The following is a 24619-nucleotide window of genomic DNA, read 5'->3' as shown; positions in this document are numbered from 1 at the left end:
TAAATAAGGTTAATTGAACATATTCATGCTTTCCGTACGTACTCGTTCGAGTGTTCGGAATATCTCGCAATATCTTCGACTCGTAGGCTTGCTTTCATAATGTAATAAATACTAGCTAGTACGCTATTGACTATAAGCATGTGTCTTTTTTGGCTACGCAATTTACGCTAACCTAAATACGTAGTACAGCTGTATATAGATATGTTGAAAGACCTCGATCCTCACAACCGGATACAATGATATTGACTTTCCGTTTCATGTAATATGCTATCTATTTTTTACATTAGTTGCTCTTGGCGCACATTCTCCCGAACGCAATCTTCGAAATAAGCCACATGTAGATTTAAATCAGGCATGTTCTAGTCTTTAATTGGACCAATATAATTGACACATCACGTTCGTCCTGCCATTTACATATATTTATTATACTTCTGTGTTGTCTCTTCTAACGTGTTCTACGAATCCCGTAGGGGAACGTTAAGTCTAAAGCCGATGTTTAACTGAAACCCCTCTATCTGCAGTGATATGTCCATGATGCCACTCTATAGTTTAACAGTTTTACTGGATAGGTTTGCCTAGGTCTTTTAGTGTGATATTTGTTTTCTAATTTCTAGGGCTCCAATTTGTGTACGCGAATTGTACATCAAATTACTTAATCCAGTCCTTTTTGAGGGATTCAGTTTGAACTTTCAACGTTCGAATCGCACGATTTTCTAATTTTGTGCTGTTTCTGTTAGGTACTGGTGTCGTCTTATACGTAAAAAGATGTCCAAAGTTTTTAATTTTTCCATTTTTTAAATAAGATTTGATGTTAGGGTTTGCGATGAGATTGCGATAAAAAACAGACCCAGAAGACCGATTTTTTTGAAAAACGAGTTAATTGTTACTGTATCTGCTGCTAGCGTAAGCATCGCTATTGATTTGGTCCTACTTATCATGCTCAAGCGCACTTCCAGCGAAGCTACCGTTCTAAGTTGATGAGCATGCCCCACTTTTAAAGGATATTTTTTTCAAATGTAAATGTAGCTTTATTCTGAGTGGACACCCAATGGTAGTCCGCGGTTTGTTGCCGTTTATTTTGGCCTAAAGGACGATCAGTTGGTTTTCGAAATTTGCTTGAAATTTCGGTTGCAGACTCACTGGGGTCCAACTGGACAAAACCAACAAACACTAGGTGTAATTTTCAACGTATAAATTCGATATAAAATCTGTTTGAATAAAAAGTAGCATATTTTTCATAATCTCGAGGTAGCAGTCAAATGTTTGATATATACAACGTCAAGTCACATGATCAGGCTGTGGCTGGGTAAAGGACCATTAAAACATTTTGCGTCATATGGATTATGGTAGTCTGGTCGAGTTTTTACCATAACCTCACTATACCTATTACTATTTGGGTTCCTGCATCGCCTTTGCCTATTTTTCCTTCTATTTTTCATATGCTGTTTGACTAGAGAGCAACGACAGCAACAACAATGGCAATAACGCCGCTTCAAGCAAGGGAAACTTTTGATCAGGTATCAAAGTGCTTTATAAAGTATACAAGTGTGGTTTACAAGAAACGTGAAAGGCTTCGGGGAAAACGAGTCTTCAAAGGCCAGCATTAACATCGCATTAATAGCTTGCAGTGCAGCTTACAATATGCATTACCTTCTACAGAATCTGCGATCAAGCGCGCCTGAAAAAGGCATTCTCATGCCATTCTGGTATAGCTTCTGACCTAGTTCCATCATCCCACAGATCCAAGTCCAATGAAGCATTTGTATATTTTACTAAATAAACATATCAATTACTATAAGAACCTACGATGTCTAGAATAATAGTTGCCACAGGCAATCTATTTACGCGTTTTTAAACTGTGGTTTAATAAGCATAAGACTATTATATAAGCCGTAAGAAATGTAATACAATAGCACGTTTATCTCTCTATTTAAACATCAATATTAGATAATTTCGCTGATAAAATAAGGGCTACCATTAAAGCAAATGCAGCATTAAAGCTTTTTTCTCATAGGGAAAAGTTCAGAAATCGATTATGGTTGTTTGTAGCGTCGTATGTTCACATATTTTATTGATAACAAATAATCCGTCTCCCCCAGGGAGTTTGATGTACAAGCCGGGTACAGTTCATCAAGTATATGGAAGAAAGAAAGCTATAACGAACATTTCTGCTCATTGGGCGTCCGATTCATTCAGACAGTGGGAAAATATTGTCTCTCTTATAGAATCCTTCAGTTCTGACGACCTTTTTTGTTCTCAAAGTAGATATTATTGTTTTATTTAAATTAAATGTTATCTTGAGCTCGCTGTTCCATGTAGGAATAGTATTTTTCAAAAAGCGCCTACTTCGATCATAAATAGAATAAAAGGAACGTATATAAAGGGTAAATTAATAAATATTTTGTTAGCTGTCACGTTTTCGATTATTCATGGATTTTACCATTTCTCTCGATGGTTGGTCCTTGAATTCAATTCAGTTCAAATGAACCTTGAAAATATTTTACATTTTATCATTGAAAACCACCATGGTAAAATTTGCAGTCTAGTAGCGTATTAAGTGGTAGAATAAATATAAAGATATGGTCGTATAATAGCATAAGTTTTAACCGAAGTTATGAGGAAAAAAGAGCCAGTGTTTTAGCAGTGCAAAACTTAACTTTGACCTCCTGCTCCAAGTAAATGTTGTCATTTTCATTATACAGGAAAGAAAAAGTAGGCTTATGCTTTCGGAAATAGTAAACTTATTATCGAAGCAGAAACAGGGCACATATATGCTAAGAATTATTATTATTTGAGAATGATAGTGGCCTTGTGGCCAAATCAGCATAATAAACACATTGTAATAATGGTTAGCTTGATATATGTTTGTTGCATAAACATCTACAAACTTACCTGTTATCTGCCCCCCGCATCAACTGTGAGCCTAATTTTTTTCACCAACCCTAGGCTTACTTTTTCAGAACCGTAAACATAACTCAGGGGCTTATCTTTAAGCCTTCACCTCCCTTGCTTATAGTAACGATTTCAGATCAGCCGACAATAGCAAAGGCTATCTAAAGCCGAACAAAAGTCTCTTATGGCATTTGGGAAGCTCGCTCCTTATGTTGATTTGATATCAGTAACATTATAACTATTACTACTATTATTGCTATCATATAATGTAATGCTGAGCATCTATTTGTTCTTTAGGCTGGATAGTAACTTTGATGCTTCTTACATAATTTTGTAGTGGCCTATTTTTTGCGGCATAAAACAAATATTGAATCGTGATTTATAGCATTTAGTATATTTGTATTGAGTTTTCAGACGCAAGTCAACAGGCCCCGACAATTTAGTAGTGTTTTCGCACTTAGACAAAGCATTTCGTCAGTTTACTATCAGTGTTATACTCACCTGATAAGACACGAACATCACTATAAACCTCGCGAAAACAGACGCGGTTTGTATCTCTAGATAGTCTTCATATCATACAATAGATATGTATCTCGGTGCTCGAGAGCCAACTAGACGCGCAGGGTATTGGCTTGATTCAACTTGGCAAAATATTAACCGTAGATAGTTGCTGCGAAGGTAACTTTAAAAAAAGAAATGGGAACTTAGCGTTCTAACGAGCAATTTGTAACGTACTCGTTGTATTGACCGAGAAAAATTCGTGAAAAAAATTAGTGGCATGCCTTGAACCCACATACTCTACCCAGTTCTATACCGTTTATATGTGCACTTCTCTTAGTAACGCTCCCCTAACTATGCTTGTAAAAGTATGATAGTGATAGACAGGTAGCATGATTCTTCACAAGTTATCACTGACAAAGGTTAAAGTTAAAGTGTATAGCTGTATAATGTCGAATCCGTATGCTCGACTCTTTATTGAAAACTTGGAAATCGCTTTTCCAATTGTTCTGACGTGCACATGCTCCGCGAATGTCTAACAGTAGGGAAGGAAGATAAATCACAAGCACCGAGATACCATCAGGGGCTAATTAAGCTATCTTCTTACGTTTAAGACAATAGCGAGAATAGAGCAGGCGAGCAAACACAGGTCGTCTTCCGTAGACCTCGTCAACTTTAAATCACATTGGCACAACAAGATGCTGTCCTTACATCAACTGTCTATATATGACAGAATAATGGCCGTCCTGCACGACTTTAAGTATATCTATGTTTAGACAATAGATCGACTTAGTTTTGCGGAGCAGGCAAACGAAAGCTTTTCGCAGAAGCACCGACTGTAATAGTCACGTAACGAATGTTATCGAAATGTTTAATACATCACCGTTCCAGATCGTGGCCAGAAATTCACTCGGGACTCTCGCGCTGTCAATGCGGATTCAATTGTAGATAGCGGGCATTTACCGGTGGCGGGTCTATTCAACCTGCATGTACTCATAGCGGTTTACTGTTTCGCCCCGCATGACCGATCTAACTTGTTAAGTTTACAAAAAAGAATATAACACGACTGAGATTTTACTTAGCTAGCTATTTCCACTTCTGGCTAGTTGTGAATTACTAGGAAAGCAATCGTTAATATACGGCTTTGAGATTTGGACGTGCAGCAAACATTTGTCATGACAATAAGTTATTATGAGTTACGCAAAAAGGTCCATCGTCATATACACATATTCATAGTGTGATAAAGTTATGTGAAGTATTCCGGGTCTGGCATCGGGAAAGCTGTGAGTTGACTGCTACTCGGTTTTCGTGTTGCTTACATAACCTCTACGTTGTGATCATGGGCGCAAATACCTGCCAGATACCTAAAAGTGAGTCGCTCGACAACGTCGTCGACGTAAGCTTGAAACGTATCGAAACGATGATGCCGCTGCGGACCTTCATGCACCTGTACATGTACACAGCAAACGGATTAGAAGTCTTCCGAAAGCTACAGAACGAAAGATGAGGAATGTAACCTCAAATAACAAATAAACATAGTGTTACGTAAGTACTATGCTACTTGAAGTAAGACAAAAAAAACCTGTAAAATGCTTTTTGCTCCAAAGCAATCCAAAGCACAGTAAACAGCACAATCTCGCTTCGGTTGGCTTTTAAATATGTCGCAATGAAACATCGTTCCATTCACAGACACATCTGTATTAAAACATGTAGTTAATATAGATGTAGCAGCCTGTTTAACATTGAGAACATGTAAAGATGTCATGTTCAGATGTGCGATGGTGAGTCAGTGTCTTAATTTTGTTTTAATAGCCATATAGGAAGGGCAGCGTAAATAGGTTTATTGGCAAACGAGCGAGATTCTGCGATACGAAGTACTAGAGTTAAGAGAGACTAAGGAAGTTATAGTACTGCAAGAACTACGTTCCGTCTAGAGTTTGCGGTAACGAAACTATTCTACTAAGCTAGCTTCAAACATTAACCGAACATAAATTTCCCGTGCATATTGTATCACCTACCCTATCGTTACCGATAAAGTTTTTCATTTCTTGTAGAATCAATAGCTGTCGGGAATATCCATTCAGATTTCGCCTACGAATACTTAAATTACATTCAATTCATAAAGCTTCTTATCTTTGCTTGCGTTCTTTTCAGGCTGTCAACATTTCCAGCCGACGACAACGTAAAGTTTAAGCGTATAATCATGACAATGCTTATCTTATTTACTGCCCTATAACACCTTGTGTGCTACGTTAATTGCAGCTCGAGGATTCCAGTCCCATGATCTACTGCATCGCTAAAATCGCCATACAGGAAAGTGTGGCAGAATCATGCTATTCAAGTAATTCCCATCACCAACAGTTAGCGTCGTATCGTTCTTGTGGCCTTCACTACGTTGGACAAATTTAACTATATCTGTTTCAAACGCGATGATCAACCGTTTCGTTCGGAACCTAAAACGCTGCGTGCGAAAGAGCTATCGAAAAACGCTAGAGAATTCGCCCCATACTTGTGATGTATTCGAGTCGATCCGACTAAGGCCACTGGTAGAGAAGTCGCTGGTATTTGAACCAGAGCCTTTCGCACTCGTTAACGCCAACCTTTATGAGCAGTCAGCGCATCATAGCAGTGGAGGCCATGAAACCTTAAGCCGTTCGATCTCATTTGGGAGAGCGTAAAAACGGTGTGATATCGACAATAGCTGAAGCCTTGATTTGATTTGGCCGTCTGCCGTGCAGTAAACATATAGGTCCGTAATGCCTAATCGCTAGAGAGCATAGCTAAGAAGACACTCAGCATTTGAACGATTTAAAGACGTTTTAGACTCTAAGCCGCTGTGGGAGTAGCATTAGAAGTCAGGTTAGTAATTTTGATGTACGCGAATTTAAATAGTGGTCTTTCTATTCTATCGAGATGTCTATTTTTCGGTAGTCGCTTGTGCTTGTATTACGACGTACAGGAACACCATCTTCACTGCTGACGCCCATATTCTAAGGGCACACTTGTTGCTAGCGCGATAGATATTTGTTGGATTATTTAGAAACAACATACACGAGTAACTTTAAGTGCTGTAGATAGTGGATATGATTTATCTACAACTTAGCCTATATGACTGAATTGTGCTTAAATCGTGTGTCTTGATGCCTTCAGGTCTCTCCCCGGACTATCAGAAAACTATCGGAAGTACACATTATTCGATGTACTAACGATAGCTGTGAGTCTGTATATTCCGTTCGTATATATACGTCAGTACTGCAGTGCAATTCTGAGCGGAGGACCTTGCGCAGGACAAAAAAGATATTTGCCAGATAAATTCGCTGTTTACAATTACAGAAGGGTAATAAGCTATATGGGCATTTGTAAATAGAAAGCGTTTGCCAGAAAATGAGATTTGAAGACACACTGGGGAAGCTCGTTAGCGGCTCTGACAGAAGGGACACGGGTTCACAGGTATTCTAATTAAGTTACTCTAAAATATTCACTCTACCAAATGTATATTTCTCACTACTTCTCCACTTGTCAAATGTACGCCCACTATTGTTTCAATACGTAATAATACAACATAGATTAGCAATATATATATATGTTTGCGTAAAAAGTACCAAATAGTACATAGTTCCATTTACTAGCCGTATCTTCTTGTGACACTTGGAAGTAGAGGGCTGAGTACTGATTTGTTTCGTGCGACATCTACCCAGGGTGATTCTGGAAGACCTCCAATGCGGACAGGAAGGTCGATTCTGGCTGGGCGACCTAACCTTGTTCGAAGCTGGTTGCGCCCCCAAAAGTGTCCCACTGGGAGGCTACACTCGTGTTTACACACATTCACGGGCTGTATCAATTCAATTATAGAGATTTTTAAGCTATCGCCGAAGACATGTACATTTGTCATGGCGCGTTAATCATTGAACGCACATGATCTGACACATTTGTACACGCGTATGTGACCAACCCCGGTTTTCCTCTACAAAACGTGTGCCTATTGAATCGCTTCCTCTGCTTTTCGAACAGGTTTCAGTAAAGCGATAGCTTTTGGCAAGAGTTAGGCAGTGAAAAATAGAAGCCTATAGAAGTCAAGAACGCTACGGACGAAAAAAATGTGGCCTCCGCTTCATTTCAAATTAAAATAAATTTAGCATAATAATAATAATAATAATTTAGATATTTGTAGCAAGATCATGTAAAAAATAGGTCTGCCAATATTTTCTTCTTAGAAGTGATTATTGCATTAAAGATATAGTACCATGTAATGGCGTTTTGCTGCCTCAAAGAGAACTATTTCATTTGCTATTTACCATAAACACTCTATTGTAACTCTGCTTTTTGTCGATTATATTTATTGTTATACTATTGTGTTGCGATCTTACTTTTACTTACCCAGTTGAAGTTTTTTTATGTCTACTCAATTCCGTGCTTACCATTAAACATTTATATTTTGCGGATCCCATAAAGATAGCAGTAGCAGTTCTACGACAGACTTTGGATAACTTTAGTGTTATATATATATATATATATATATATATATATATATGTATGCATTAAATTTTCCTTTAATTATGATATAACGCTCGTCTGTACTGTGGATACACAGATTCCGAGATGGCGGATTGGTATCGTTGTCGCCCGCCAGTCTAAAAGCTTCGGCAGGTCACAGCGAGGGCAAACGGCAAGGTGTGATAATGGGAAAAATGTTATTTCAAAAAACCTAGAAAAAAGCATGGATTAAATATATCCATTCGTTATTCTGAAGGTCTAAAACTCGGAGCATTTTTGGATGGATGAGCAGATTAGTTAGTAGCCGTATTCAGTAACTGCTTAATAAAATGTAGATATAGCAAACAGATCTCTTCATGCATAGTTATTCTAGCTGCAGATTTTAGGACAAAACTAATCGCCTTACAGGTACTAAGAAATGCGGTACAAAATAGAGGCCGTGAAGGCTCACAACATAAACCGTAAATTTAGCTTCATTACCCTTAACAACAAAATATATATTATAGCAAACTTATAATGCACCAAAATTCGTTATTTGCAGCCTAACTTAAAATCTATTTTGATATTGAATTCTTGAATTTGAAAAAGATTCAGAGTATTCCATCTCTCTTTCAGCCATCTCTCTTTCGTTACATTGTATTTTTGACTCTTGAATAAAAGATAGGCTGATAACAATTGTAATTCTCAAAAAGCTTCCATATTTGTCCTTAAATTAGTTTCAAAAATTACATAAAAACGTCAGAAATTAGATAATGCTTGAGTCTCATTTTTCGTAAAACCTATTTCCATTTCTCCTTTTTGTAAACAAATATCTACGCAGTAACATTTCTTACAAAGTATATATGTTTATATATGCATTGAAGGGAAGTAAAATATAGTGGAGACTAGTAAAGAGTTTGTCTTTTTTAAATAGACAAAGCATGCACGTGTTTTTTTTTGCATTTTACATCGCACCAGTTTCTCTTTGACGGTTATTTATTTCAAAATGGCCTTGCTTATGCAACATTTATTATAACCATTGCCAAAATAAGAAGTATTTTTAAAAAAGAAAAAAAAAAAACTGTGTACGCACCACAAATGTTCAAACGTTGGCCATCCAGTGCGAAACGGTACCATAGCATTACATTGTTGCTGAGATATTCCAGAGCTTTTTTTGGTTGGCCATCCATTAGGGAATGCTTTTATGCCAAAGTTTATTTGTTACCACACGCCGGCCGAGGATGACTCCGTGTAGGACAATTTCTTTCATGACCACAGCAGAAACCAGAAAACGGAAATTAGTTCTGACTGGCGCTTGTTGGTAAATGAAGCGATTGAAAAATGACGTCGTTCAGATATACAACAAGTGAATAATATAGTGCTTGCTATTGTCCAATTAACATAACGGCTCAGCAAATCCGAAGTGGTGAAACAAAGGTTTTCTGGTCGTATTCGGCGATCCCTTGTCACAGCACTGAGAAGCGTTTACAAAGTCGGTCAAAAGTTCCTGACTAGCATCTCGGACTATCGAGACAAACTGGAGCTACAAACACAAGTACTTTTAAATTTCGTTTTAGTAAACGATTAATCCGCATAGACGTCCGTCGAGCTTGAAAACAGGGACCAAAATGTTTCTTAAGCGAACTGATTCTACGCATCCGCCTCTCTAGTTCATATAAGTTTATCTTCCAGCAGAGGGAACTACCCATTAAGAACATAGTTATAGTTCTATTCAAATGTAGTCAGGTCCAACTGAATTACCTTCAGGCCAATATTAATACACTTGTGTTTTCTAATAATTTCACCATGAAGCTCCTAAAGCGTTTGTCGCTTTTGGAAAAAGCGCTTCGCTCTATCAAGGCTTGTACTGATACCCAATTGAAATAGTGTAAAGTTCAGATAATTTTCAGTAAAGACGATTTTTGGGTAATAAAAAGAAAAAAGCAAAGCCAAAATTACTAGCGACAGAATCAGGTTTTTCCCTTGCAGTATACGCTCGTCCCCGACGCCGTTCCTTCTCATAATTTGCGGACAACTTAACTGTACTTTGGTTTCGTCGAAAACTCTGCTAATTAGTGATTAGCGCGGCTTAACAAAATAGACATAGGCAGTGAGCATAATATTCGATTAGGTGGCATACACGTATGATAAACGTACCTTTCATTGCACGTTTTCATAGAGTATTCCATTTTCAACTACAATGAAAATTCTGTATGTTTGGAATCGATACGATGCTATATAGCCTCAGTGCACAGTTGTTTAATCGGCACAAATTGTTTGGCTAAGATTATGTTCAATGGAGTGTTGGAAGCGTTTTGTGTTTTGCATCTACCCTAGGTACTATCAAACTGCCGAAGATACATTGCCAATCATTCTAGCATTCGCTTTTTCCCAGCAAGAGAGGTTACCTCAAACATAGAGCCGGTAGAAATCTCGCGAATTTTTTAAATTCACTTATCTTACTTATGGGAATTGCATACGAATCACATCAGTTAAATACATAACGACAAAAGTTACAGTTTTTGTGTAGAGTGCATTTTTAATGTTCTCATTAATATCCTTTGTGTGTACTGAAGTACTTCGAAGACGATGATTTCGCAATTAGAAATCCTTCGTTGACACTCATTTATATCGATGGTAACATAGTGGGTACTCATCGTAAATGTTCAATAATGTAAAATATTTTCTAGCAACGACTTCAGTCATATGTGACTTTTCTTTTCAGGACATATCTGTTATCAGGACAGGAGTTATCGGGTGGTGTTATCGCCCCTGTTCCAGTGTCTTTTTGTACTCTAACTTAGTTATGAACAGCCATTTGTTTTTCCACAACCCGTCCTAGTCCCGTGGAAGTCTAAGACTAGCTTTGGGAACTCTTACTTTTTTGTAAACACAGTGAAAAATATCATAATGCCAGAGACCATCTATTCGTTTTCCAAACGCAAGAAAAAATGTGTGCCTGTCGGTCGCCTATGTCTGCTAAAAGCGCAAAGAAAAGAACCCTAGCTCTACAAATCTCCTATTGTTTTTTTTTATAAAATGTATATGCGTGGCCTATGAGGCCTATATATCTTGCTCCCCAAGAATTTTCTATACGAAACGATCCTGAACAATATATTTGTGTTTTGATATCTTTTCTCCCTCCACTGCTTCTGACCGTCCCGTATTGGTAAGGATTTGGCTTTAGATTGGACCGTGAATCCTAGCCATCACCATTATTTTTTCATAAGAATCAGCTAGGAGCCTCCCAGATTCGTTTGCCGCTTCAGCATTCCATAATTATCCTCTCCCGTTCACGTTGCGATGGTCGACTATATGAAAGTACCTATTTACGATCATGTTGCAAATTGCGTAATGATCTTATTATCATATCGAAACCTCTCGATCGCTTCTTATAGAAAGGCCGATGCCTGCCCTGGAACCTTCTATCTACAGTGATGTGCGGCCTGCTTTTGCTATGTGCTCTTACAGTAGTGCTAGGTAAGTTTGATCAAAGGTGTAGCCTGTTTGTGGTTTGTAGCATCGGATAAGTGATCTGGGGTGAGGGACGAACGTGGCAAAAAAAAAACCCAGCCCCACCTAATTGCACAGCAACAATACGATAAATAGGTATACATGCAACAACGCCGCATACTTGTTACAAATCTAAAGCGGCGATTTGTTTCGATTCGACTTTAGGTGCACAAGCAATAGCGCAAATATAACATGGCTCTAGATACATTGTTTCTTTTAGCTTCACAATCACACTTACCGTGTACATATATTTGGGAATATCTATCTTTATTATTTCAAGTACTCCCTATCGTATGCATATTGTTAAATATTTATTGAAAAAAAAAACACGAAGTCGATGTGTTCATCACTTGCGACAAGAGGTCAAGAACTTAGAAATTCCAGATAGTCATTCAATTGACACTAAACTTACTTTTAACACTTTAGCATTATCCAATTAAGTAGTTCATTATAAATTGCAAACAGATTTGAACAGACGCAGAAGCTGTATATTTGTCCAGACGAACCTAAAATGCTGCTCTTCTATATCTTGCAACAACTTCTCCATGTATATGCACTGTATGTTGTGCGCGTGTAGCAAATGAAGCCCCGTTTGTCGGATTGATGGGAATGGTAAGTATATTGCGTCCCTGAAAACTTCTTAAAATCCTATAGAATATAGCCAGTGCATAAATCAACTGTATAAATATTCTTTACCGCCTGATGAACCACAAGACCTGGCCAGTTGCTCGGCATTGCTGTTAAAATGCATTTGAAAAACTTATTCATATAACATATTCATGTTAAATAACATCGAATATAAAGTGGGTCTAGTCTGACATGGAACCAATTCAATAGAAGTCTGCTCTTCGAGATATACCACACTTTGCAATAACACAAGCGTGCAGCTTTTGTTTAGTTTTTTTCTTAAATTATTTAGTTAACCTGATACAAGGGCATCCTAAGACTGTTTTTGGATGGCTTTCACACTGCGGCATAACCACGAATCATTACGTACTTATTCGAGGTCTGTTAAACAGTTTCTAGTTCTAGTTAAAGTCCCTTTCACAGGATAGTGTTTTTCTGATAGAAGTTAGAAAATGTATTGATAACTACTCATTATACAGTTAGTTTTTTTGACAAGTCGATGATGTTTCGTTTAAGTTCTGGGCTCAGCTAATACAGTAGTAGCATATTATTATTATTTTGTAAATTGTTGTCCTGCTTGCTAATACGAGTACACTATGCCTTAATATAATGCCTGGTTCAATAAAAATATGCCTGCTTTAATTTGAAAATGGTAGTCGCGCCAAAAGTATTAAAACAGCTAATTGATCGCGATAATTTGTGCTACTCGGCCTCGTGAGCTTTAACTTCTTTTTTTTTTTTTTTTTTTCTAGAAACGAGGCCTAGAACGAGTCTTATTCTACAGATTTCTTCGTTTTAGTTTAGAACATGTCTACAGAAGTTGCTATTTTTTCGAAGTTATTCAGTACATTTCTATTCACCATAGACATCTCCCTGCGATGACACATCCGATGCTAAGTTAAACTGGAGTTGCTTCTTGTCTTCCATGTTTCATACCATTTACTAGTGAAATCTTTCTAGAATATATATAATATAGGAAAAAATTAACATCACAAATTTTTTGGTAAAAAATGCTTTACATTTTAGTCAGTTTTTATTATAAGTGCCTCGCATATATACTTGAATGCATATAATAATAGAGTGTAATTAACATTTCTTAATGAAAATACTGACGAATGCTGGAAATAACAGTCCGAACTGATCAGACGTATTGTTAACAGTGTAAGGTAATTGGTTATACAAAGACCATCGTAATTTACTAACTTGTTTATGTTCGATATATATGTGCTTTCGATGTTACATATAGCTTACTAAAAACATAATAAAGCTGCACTTGAACGCCCCAACCTGCAGCTTAGAGCGATAACACAGCTTCGAAACGACCCGCTTTACACGCAGGCAGACACAGATCTAGCGCTAGCGACACGTTTAACCTGCAACGTTTCTTAAAGGAAAATACTAGCGTCACTGTCCAATCACATCGGACTCGCTAGTAGCTTCCATTGACGTTTTTTGATAACTGAGCCTGGACAATTATCACAATAAGGTGATCCCAAGTGCTTAGCCCCCCCGCATCCCCTTTGCCCGAACTTGTACGACGGAGGTCTCGCGAGCTCTGCATTGTAGCGAACTGGATAGCCGTTCGATTCCTGGCAGCTGGTCTGCCACTTACCAGCAGCTCTGGAGCGGCTTGCGCTACACTGACATACGTCGACGTTTACTGCTGTGCTAAAGACATAGTCTGCAGCTTCGTTTACGCTTGTTTAACTAGTAAACTTAAACAATGAGTGAACGAACGAACGAACGAACGCGCCGGCGGCCAGGCTGATTGCCCTCTGACTAGAAATTACACTCAGACAAGTAATAGCAGTTCCGATAAACACATTTGGTGACAGTTACACGCACAGACATATGTCTAGCTTTAGTACAATATCGCGGGTTTAATCCCGCACCTGTTTAGCTTTGTATGTATGTTTTTAGGACAACGAACCGGTTTTGTGATTGATATATTGTATATCGGCCAAATCGGCAACACTTCACTTCATGAACTCGTTCGAAGTACGTGAAGAGAGACTAACAACGAGACTCGTCGTTGTCGGTCGCATGATTACTTTGTTTGCCCATAAGATGGAGGCATCGAGCCCAGATTTTAGTCTCAATAGTGCCAAAAAATCACGATTTACGTACTTCTGGTAGCGTTAATGATAACACTGTGTTTAATGACAACTTGATAACAACTTTATCAGCAGTTCACTATGAGCGGAAAATTTCTCACAGGCATCCTGCTCAAATTAAACCACAGAAATGTTCTAACTATCTAGATTAGATTTTAGTTATTTTAATAGAGATTATGATGTATGTATGGATGTTTCGCAATCAGGTTATAAGGGATAAAATTTATTCGAATACACAGATATAAAAGTATGTCACTTTTGTAAAAAAGCACCGTAAACGTTTTTGAACTTATTTGCCTATGTGTTCGAGTTAATTTGGTAATCCGAGATATTACATTTCTATTTGTTCAAAATCTCCGCTAACAGGAGAAGCTGAAACAAGAAGTTATTCTGTTGGCTCGGTGTGTATCACGAGCAATGGCAATGTCGGGGGCTGCTTTTCGACTTGCGATGATGCCGAAGAGCTCGACGGATATTTATCAGTTCAACAATCCGACAGAAAACGCGCCCGTAAATGTCATCATCGGCAGATCTGTTGTCCACTTCCCTTAGCTCGTTTCGAAAACAGACTTGATCATTTGGATTCAGTAGATCCGACACAGCTGAACGAAGCAGGTGAGCATATAGCATGCTGTACGCTAACGTACCGAATTGTTTTACGTGCTTTTGTTTCTATGTGCATCTTTGGTAGAAAAAAAACCATCGGTCACAGATGACTTTGAATGACACAGCGGTCTTAAATTTGCCAAATCTCTTTTTAAGCCATACTGCCTCGGTCGCGGTCTGAACACGGCGGCAGACTTTTCGCCATGAATCTTTCTATTCGAGCCCGGCTGGCAACAAAAGATACGCCGAATTCGATTGCGTTCATTTTTTAGGTTGATATCGTTCGCATGTTGTCACTGTTAAATGTGAGGGTAAAGCATTGTTTCGAACCGGACGCTCTTTTATGTTCCCGGAGTATCACCCCGTTTAAATCAAACGTTAGCGTACCTACTGTGAAATATAGGTGGTTATACCTTCCGAAAAATTTCAGCATGGCCAACAGAACAACAAAAGTTCGTATTCGAAGAACCATACGCGCTTTGAAATAAGGAGTAGGAGTTTGTTAGGGTTAGTATTGGAATCTTTCAAGTTGCGGACAAGTTGCGTCGATACAAGAAGGTTTCTATGCTAAATATACTATTTAAAAAATTCAGTTATTTATTTCCAAAAAATGGCGATAGTTTTTCGGGTACGAGACCTATACAGTCGGATTAATTATTATTGATTCGCTGGGGAATTCACAGCGCTATCGGAGCTTCGGTAGCGCTCAAAACGACTAGCATACGGGAGTTCAAGGGAAAATAATCGATTTATCAAAAAATCAATGGCAGCCTGTTCGATCGTGTAGGCTATGATGAATAACTAAAATTAAATTCTACAGGTTTTTAGTAAACTAAATATTGGCCCTATAGTGTATGACTATAGTGAATAAATCCTGTTTGTTTTAGATTGCGGTCGAGAATTTAGCCGTAGGTTCCGCATTATCAACGGGGTACAGGCTGTTGAAGGAGCGCATCCCTGGCTCGTAGCGATCTTCTCCAACAACTACTTTGTATGCGGAGGAGCTCTCATAACCAACCGCTACGTTCTCACAGCGGCTCACTGTTTTAACCCTGAGAGTCAGAAATTTCCGCTAAATTTACGAAGGTAAACTTGCTTTATTTTACGTTTATCGAAGGCAAGAGAAGTTTTTTGCGTGCTTCATTCCATATTGGTACATAAACAGTCATTTCCACATAATCGACAACGCGATACACCGAGTCAGATTAGCCATGATATGTTAATAAATTTATTCCCTAATGACCGTAGATTATTCCAGAACGTTAGCGCTTCATACAAGCGAGCTAAAATATAATTATATTATTTATAATCCAGGATTGTTTTTTCAACAATAAACTACCTGCAAAAATGTTTCAAGCCTTAAGTTACGGAATCGTCGTGAACTTCGTTTCATGGATTTATTATGATTCCAAAATAATTCGAGGAGGGCTAAATGGGGCTTGTGATATAAAACTTTGATTAAGAACTTAAGTCCCCAGCTTTTTCAAACAAGTCTATCAATAATTCGGTCCATTCGTGCAATCCCTAAAGATTTGACGGATTGTCAACTTGGGAAATTTTTCACGCATATATTTAGAAAATATATATCTGCCCAAAATTTGAGTCACTTATTTTCTATTGAGTTGGGATCTTGAGCTCTTATTTAACAACTGTATATATCGCCGCTTCTTTTCTATTTATTATTATATTTTCACACCTTAGAAAGAAATTGCATATCCCACACTGTATGAGGATTTAAAATTTTTCTAATCCAATTTGAAGGGCATAATAACGACAACCCAATGTTATGTAATTGCTGCTTAGTCAACCAACCCGGTCCAATAGATTGGTCTTGAAAGAAGATTTCCTATCGCAGTAGGAAACTTATTTTTACCGTGTAAGCCTGGCTACATTTGAGTTTGCAAATATCTTCAATATAGATCACAATGGCTTATTAAATAACACTTTTTTGTATACACGATACGAACGATGTTTTAATCGATCATCTCTAAACTAAGCACGACACTATTTAGTAAAATATTTAGTAAAAATAGTAAAATTATTATATATACATGTACATAAAATATATATAAAACCGTTGATCGCCGTGTTAGTCTGTATCTTGCTGGCGACACTTTTCTGAATTCTACCGGCTACATGCTACAGTTTGATTGACTACTTATCTTCGTTTTTGATTGCGGGTGTACGTGGCAGCTTCTTCGCGATAGGCGGCACGAACGCCCTTACAGATGAAGCAAAACGAATTACAAGACGCCTCTGTCGTGTTGCCATTCACAAGAATTATAAACCCGAAAACTTCTATAACGATATAGCCATTGCAGAACTCAACGAACCCGTTGACGTAAGTGGAAAATGGGTCAGAACAATTTGCCTCCCGCCAGTTACAGATGTGAGTATATTATCTAAACCACCTTATGTTCAAGTCGTGACGTTAAGTTCTGTGCTTCTATTATATATATATATAATAGAAGCACGAAAGGCTGCACTCATGATAAACTTCTTAGTGATATATATAAGCAGAAGGTGTGTGTTCACCTAATGAGCACATCTGTTGACCGTACAAGGTCCTTCATTCAGAGACATGATTATTAACAGAACCCAGTTTAAAATTAAAATATCTAAGTTATAGACTCTAGTAAAATTAAAATGCTTTCTCAGTTAAGCAATATATATATACAATAGGAGTAAGAAACTATATATATGTAGTTTCTTATTTCTATCGTTTAATACATTTCAGAGAGCAGAGGATATTAACAACAAAAAATTCACTATCGCCGGTTGGGGATCCACACAACGTGATATCACAAGTAAGGCTAACAGCCAAACGTAGTGGTTTTGTATCACTTAAAATCAGCCATATTGAAGTAAATGTGTTAAACTACTGCATTGCAACTATGTCCTGAAATTTAATGAGGAGATAAGTGACTGTCGCTGCATCATGGCTTAGAAAGTGTGGAAAGTAATATTAAGTATAGTAAAAGCAGATTCTGAGTCAAATAGCAGAACAGGCCATAGACTACTCTGACTATCACAGTATCCGTCAAGTACTAAGCTTATCCGTGTGTGTATTTATGCTTTGTTTCTTTCTTTAGATCTAACTATGCAGTTACTTGAAATCCGAGTTACTGGTGGCAGTAACAGCGCCTGTAAGGACCAGTTTAAGGATTACATACTAATTAATACAAACATTCAAATGTGCGCAGGAGATATCGAGAAGAACGTAAAGGACGCTTGCCAGGTACTACTCGTATTATACACAATTACACATAAATCTAGACACGGCTGTGTGACCGCCTTCCTGCTGAGGTCAAGGAATTGACCGTGATCTGTATAAGATCGTGACTCAAATTTTTAGCAACGATCCTTCGTTTTTGCCTTTCCCGCGACGCATCTAAGCTTTTCGCTCACGACTAGTGTAGCCGAAACCTGTTTTCGAACGATAAACTCATACATATTACTATTTGGTGTTGTATGTACAGATGTCTTCTAAGGCGGGAGTTCGACCTCACATTACAGCTGTTGTGCGTTAAAGGTGCTAGATAATCAGGAGATAATATTAAAGAATTAGATGTACGTACTTGTACAACGAAGTCACAAGACACTACCTAATTGACAGATGAGACGTGCAAACCCAAGATACAGAAATTCATTTTGGGCTTGCACATATATACGTGTGACGCTGCAATGTAATCGTTATCTAGGGTGATTCTGGAGGTCCTCTAATTCGACTTGCACAAGACGGCCGTTACCGGGTTGAAGGCGTCACCTCGTTCGGAGTCGGCTGCGCCGTGAAGGGAATGCCGTTCGGCGGCTATGCGCGAGTCTCAGTTTATTCATCATGGATCGAGAAAATTATAAACTCGATGAAAACTTCGGCGAAGACATGCGATTACACTCTTTCTAGCCATGGCTCTGAGCAGAACAAGGTATCGAACGTGACTTTCAAATAATTCTGAATTCGGTATTAATCACTTATGATATTTGCTTTTTTTGACATATGACTTTTTGTGACAGGCAAAAAGTGGACGTATAAGATCCTAATTGAAACTAACTTGAACTTATTTAGATGACAAACTCTTAGTGTTGTTATTCTCTCGGACTAGTGAAGCACACCTCACTGAACATGACTTACGCAAATAAATTAATTTTTTAATAAAACCATATTGCTTGTATTAAGAAACAGGCTTGGCTCATAGATATTACGATTCGAATAACTAACAAAAACCAAATAACATAAGCAGCTATTTAAATCAGGTAATTACTACTCCGTAATTAATGGCCAATCAATGCTTTCATCGCCGGTATTCAACACACCAATCTCTGTCCTTGAAGTATTTGCGCCATTTACGTGCTATGCTTTCGCTCGAGACTTCTTTGCCTCATGTCTTCACAAATAACTAATAAAGATCTGCAGCGCTGCGGACTTCGACGAACAAAAACTTAATCACTGAGTGTTGATTTTTGCGATTAAAGAAGCTGTTCTTTTTGAACTTGTCTTCTGGAATAAACTCATCTTCTGCTCAAATTTCGAGAGTATTTATTATTAGCCAAATTGTCTGCTAGTGACGCGTAGTTCAAAACTTACTCGACTTCAACATCCACCATAGTAGGTTAATAAATAATTTTGTTCCGTTATATATGTAGCGTTTGTCGATCGGAAAATAACTTCTGGCATCAATGTATAGTAAGTCTCTTTTATAAAAGTACTCGCGTTTTGAGGGTGTTCCGTTAGTCCTCCATTAATAATCCGGATGTAATTGATTCTATTCGAGTCGACCAACAGTTGTCAAATTAAAATGAACATATAGATAATTAGATTGTGTCGTAAATAAGGATTATATATTGGGTATATGTATGTATATATAGATATATATCCTTGAAGTTACACCTCAGGGACGGTAACCGTTCTCACAAAACTCATGCGAGTGGCTGAACTAAGTGATCTTAATCGTGATTATATAAAAATCAATTCAAATCACTAATATTCAAGAGATGCTCAAGCCCTGTGTATTGTGTAAATGAATAGACTTATTGAATAGTGCACAGTTAATGTCATTCAACTTAGATCTATATATATATAACTGTATAGTATATCTTGTGTGGGTCATGGGCTAACGATAAGACGAATAGGAATTGGTCCAGTTGTAAATGTCGATGGCCTGGGCACCAACGGCGCTCGCTGGTTCGAGATAAAAGTCCGGAGCAGTGACATAACAGCTACGGAACCCTTCCCTTTCCTTGCTTCATTGAAGTAAGAACTGATATATCAATTATGTAACAACACTTCCTTGCTAGACTGTATTTAGCGATAAATGATTGCACGTTTTTAACTATATTTGTAATAGATTATCACGACCGCTCGACTAGAAACTGTACTGCGAACAGTCAACCTGGTTTCCTTTTTGCTAAAAATTCTTTATGAGAAAGTTCTTCACGAGACTCCCCGGTGACCCCGGTTCCGGCTAAAGTAATTCAACTGCTTTTCATCGTAGGCAGTGATGTTCGCAGAGCTATCCGATCACGTCCCACCGAGGAATACTAATTTTCATAGTGTTTGCGGGTAGCTAGTGAAGTAGCGACCCGTGGTCTCTTCTAGATATAGATTCGGCAGTTCTAGTCATCATGACAATAGTTATTATTTCCGTTAACCAGATAATGAGGATATTGGTAGAAACAGTTATAGTCATTGATAGACTAGTTTCAGAAGTACTTACATAGACCATATAACATGTTCACTAATTTTTAGCATTATCAAACGGTCGAACCAGTCGAAAGTTCAATGTTAAATCGGTTAGCTGCAACCCAGCGGCTTCAGACGAAACGAAGTTCTAATTGCGATAAACGCACGAGCACAGACATTACTAAACACGATTTATAAACACTTATGCACTTTATGCAATACAATTTAAAAAAATAACTACGTCTTAAGGAGGCAATTCTTTCGCGGGTCTTTTACTGAACTATACAGCTGTTACGCTTGTAGTGTAATGTTGGCTTTTCGGCTTCACGTGATGTTTATATTTTCGTGGTTGCAAACTAGTGTTCTAACTATTACTCCATGTTAAGACGTCGAACTCGATCAGCAAATCTTCATTGGATAATTCTAGCCGGATTGGCCTATAAAGCGAACTGTATGTTCTGGAAACCATGCTTTATTTGTAAGACCAAGAAATATTTATCAGCCGCCTTCGTCGTATTGATTCAGGTGAGACAAAAACACACACAGATTCGACAAATTATCTTTGGATTAAATTGAATTTTTAGCACTTTCATAACACTCGGCTATGCGAAACGTTTGTGAATGACTTACATTACGTACTGCTAAAAAAATTCTTCACAAGAATGATAAATCTAAACTGGTGTGCTGACTTGGCCTGAACGGCGGTATCCTCAACATTTCCTTACGAATGCAGGAAGTCAATGCGCCCCGTCCTGCAGCGCACTAAACTGCCATTCTTAAATTCAGCTCGATTCGTACATGAGATGAAAATTTTTTACAGGGGCACTTAGCATTCGAACGACAGCACACTAGACAAATTCTGACACACTGAAAAGCAGGTTTCTTTTATATTTGAATATATATATCGGTGTACTGCTTCAGTCTTGTCTTAGGCTTATAACAAAGCTAAGATGCTGTCTATTAGTAATTAAGCAATGTCTGCGCAATAGAGCGATCGACATGTTTGATACTAAACGATATAGTATCAGTGTCTTTGCTGTGAAGTGTAAACCGATTAGGCCTCACGCAAACCAAAGTTCGAAGAGATGCCTAACGGCAGTACGGAACGTAACACTCGAAACCTTTACCTAGGTTTAGCTAAAGTGCTAAAGGTAGCCGCTAGAATGGGGTGAGTCACAAAAATTATTTTGAAACGATACACATTTACGTCAGAACGTTCCAAGTGCAACTAATGCCGCGAAGCGAGCGGTGATGTTACATAAAAGAGATCTCATATTTGCAGCCTTTTCACTGGGAAGTACTAACAATTGGATGTTTGGGCGTCTCCTTAGCGAAGGCAAGACTGTTTGAAAAAGATTTTCATAGTTAAATGAAACTCTTCATACGATATTTGTGTCGTAGTATATCCGAATTTCGTCGGTAATCTGTGTAGCCATTGTTTCACAAATTCACCACAGCACCCGGGTTGCCTTTAAAAGAAAGAGCCTGTGACAAGACAATGTAGCTGAAGGTTGCGACTTCTGTCGAAGATAGTATCTGATTGTACGGAACAAACGCTATAGACTATCATACATCTGTCTGTGTTCTCGTTAACCTTCTATCTGTTTCTTGTTGAAGACTCCATTAACTTGCATTTACTAGCAGCGTATGCATGATAATGAATGTAATACAAATAATCTGCAGGGAATATCGTGCTATGCGGAACCTGGACTTGAATTTTATGCGACTAAAGCTGTTCAGGAAAACCGTTCGATGCGGTATTTCAGATACGTTATTAACTTCGTGTTATCTAATTACTCAAAATTCATAATTATGTCCTGATGCATAAGCGCAAAGGTAAGTGGCTACGACTAAGTCTAAACACATTTCATTGACCTAGATCGTCATAGCTCTGTATGACGACTAGAGCTCAGCACTTGAGAAACGTGAATATATAAAAGATTAACTTCTGAAGTTGAAGTGCGTTAGAGAAATCAAATGGCAACTTAGGACAAAAGGAGGCACTGTTTGCCTTGCGCTCTGCGGCCCTTTCATTTTGTGAATTTCAACTGAATCTATTTTGCAATATTCGACAACACGGTCTTATGTTTCCGGTCTATATTTTCCAACGTCAGTTTACGTTATTTATTTAACCACAGTAATCATTTTTATCTACGCGATAAGTTAATGCAAACTTTCTGCCTAAATTCACTTGAGTAAGTTCATAGTTTTGGCAATCGTTTGCAAAGGTAAAATAGCGTAAAATGGTGAAACATGACTCGATGTGACGAACACGGTTTAATATTTGACAGTTTCCGTTATATGAATAAACATGCTTTTTTTGTTAAAAATAGTTGGGTCAAACGTCATTTTTATCACCGCTATCAATGCTTACTCTTAGAATCATTTGACAATTGATGTAATTGAGCGGCCACGACCTAGAAGTATCGAGTTATGCCTATTCTAAAATCCGAAAATATACTTAGCTTTTGAGGACAACTTCATGCCGGAAGATGGACAGTAGAATCACCATTTGAATTAGCTTTAGATGCTACGATATTAACGCTGCAGGTTGCCATTGGCATTTTCTCCATATAGGCCAGATGCAGATGATATTTTCAAAATTGCTTTTTTGTCGAAGATTTGCCCGCAATGGTGCAGGATGGATGCAATGAACGATGGATGTGCAGGAGTGCGCAATGGATCCGATCCCGATAGATCAAACAAGGCACCCTTGAAAGGTTTTCCAGATGTGCCTGGTCCGTTGGTTATAACGTAACTTAACGTAAGTTATAGAAACCACGGATCAAGCCAAGTTACGTTAACTTGTACTCAATGCACACTCAGGGCACAGAAGAGAAAGCCACATACTGTTTTTGTCTGTAAATTACACTGGCACGGTGAGCATACTATACGTCAAGCAGTTCCGACACTTCGTATCCATTTTATATTTACGAGGTTAACTATCATTAGGAGGTTAACTATCATTAGGAGGAGTCGAAGGCAAAAATGGCCTGTGTACCAAGGACTATCGTTGAGGAAAACACTCTCGTAGTATCGTATCGGAAGCACTGCTCGCATCGTTAAATTTACAATTTTTTTTTCTACCGTATGTCACGATTGTGCCATACATATTTGTGTTAAAAAGAAGGTAGCTACTTTTAAGGATATATATTCACGTTAGTGATATCATTTGCCACCCATAAGGTTGTCATTTACTTAATCAACTGAAAAGGACCGCCAAAGGGGATATTTAGCTTTTAAAAAAATAGGGACAGTTAGCCTAGTGTTTTTTTAGCTGTATTAGTATCAATTTAAAAATAACCGACTGTTGGCACGGGAATATGGATGTGCTTTGACAAAATTGTTTAGGTATGCGCCGCCAGAATCTTGTCAAATGTGTGCAATTTTCATTTAAATAATAGATTTGCTCTGAATTAATGACAAAAATTTTAGTAGATGTATTCAGTTTTTTGGTAATCTGGAGAATTAGTTTTACTACTGGTATTAGTAATAAAACAATTACTAATAACATTAACAAGTAACAAACATCCGCGAAGTTCACAGGGAATAATGGTTTTTTGTATATTAATCCGATAAAGTGAATACTTTTTAAAAGTCACCGGTGATTCAGTACGAGTAGTGATGATACGTATAGTTAGCACAGAGTATAGTGAAAAAGAACTACAAAGCTGTAAATTGACCGAGTAACGTACCACGAGTGCAACAGCTAAAGTCAAGGTATTATATGTTTCAATGATGCACAATAAGAAATTAACGAAGGTATTAAACCGTAGTTATTTGTCCTATTTTTCGGCAAGAATAAATCTTAACTTAACACTCAGGGTCATTCGATTAAGTTATAAAACAATAAGTTAATAAACCACGTGTGTCAGCAGCGTCCGGGATAAATCACTGGAAGTTCTTAAGCATAAAAAAAGTATTCAGTTTATTTGACTGATATGAAAAAAGAACTGCTATTCCCTGTAAGTCTCCCCAATGTTGTTATTTTATTAGTACTACTAGTTTCAAAATTAGCTTTTAGTCTAAAAAAAGCACTTCTGCAAACGCATTAATTTGATGATTATAGCAGTTGACAAGAGCAGTGAGTGGCAGATTTGTTTGAGACAGAATCACCAATTCTGACATCTTGAAAACGAAAATGAATATTCTACATTCATTTTGTAAATGAGGAAAAATTTGCGCGAGGTATACAGACTATTGACAGAAACAACTC

The 24619-nt window shown here is 37.8% G+C and overlaps 1 protein-coding gene and 1 long non-coding RNA gene across 5 annotated transcripts in view; one reads left to right on the top strand and one right to left on the bottom strand.

Moving 5' to 3' along the window:
- Nucleotides 1-9538, bottom strand: part of LOC111266262 (uncharacterized) — an 11003-nt gene extending 1465 nt beyond the window's left edge. Inside the window, exons 1-2 of one of the 3 annotated variants that reach the window (XR_002683981.2) lie at nucleotides 3998-4208; nucleotides 3394-3574 (exon numbers count right to left, since the gene is read on the bottom strand). This is a non-coding gene — a long non-coding RNA (uncharacterized LOC111266262). Of the gene's footprint in view, nucleotides 1-3393; nucleotides 3575-3997; nucleotides 4209-8956 lie in introns of those variants that run through there. The other 2 variants (XR_002683982.2, XR_002683983.2) reach the window with 2 other exon arrangements.
- A 1242-nt stretch (nucleotides 9539-10780) lies between these two features.
- LOC111266261 (clotting factor G beta subunit) lies at nucleotides 10781-19167 on the top strand. Of its 2 annotated transcripts, XM_022843608.2 has the most exons (8): nucleotides 10781-11343; nucleotides 14484-14732; nucleotides 15611-15809; nucleotides 16917-17112; nucleotides 17461-17530; nucleotides 17816-17961; nucleotides 18425-18649; nucleotides 18978-19167. In XM_022843608.2, the coding sequence occupies exons 1-8, from the start codon at nucleotides 11301-11303 to the stop codon at nucleotides 18993-18995; spliced, it is 1146 nt and encodes a 381-aa protein (XP_022699343.1). In that variant the 5' UTR covers nucleotides 10781-11300; the 3' UTR covers nucleotides 18996-19167. The 2 variants fall into 2 exon arrangements, with proteins under 2 accessions (XP_022699343.1, XP_022699342.1); XM_022843607.2 differs by having other exon boundaries at nucleotides 18425-19167.
- The last annotated feature ends 5452 nt before the right edge of the window (nucleotides 19168-24619 follow it).

This window comes from Varroa jacobsoni, unplaced genomic scaffold (assembly GCF_002532875.2).
Source record: "Varroa jacobsoni isolate VJ856 unplaced genomic scaffold, vjacob_1.0 scaffold_1068, whole genome shotgun sequence".
NCBI classification, from domain to species: domain Eukaryota; kingdom Metazoa; phylum Arthropoda; class Arachnida; order Mesostigmata; family Varroidae; genus Varroa; species Varroa jacobsoni.
The sequence above is the reverse complement of the archived record's forward strand: the minus strand, read 5'-3'. Positions and strand labels throughout refer to the sequence as shown.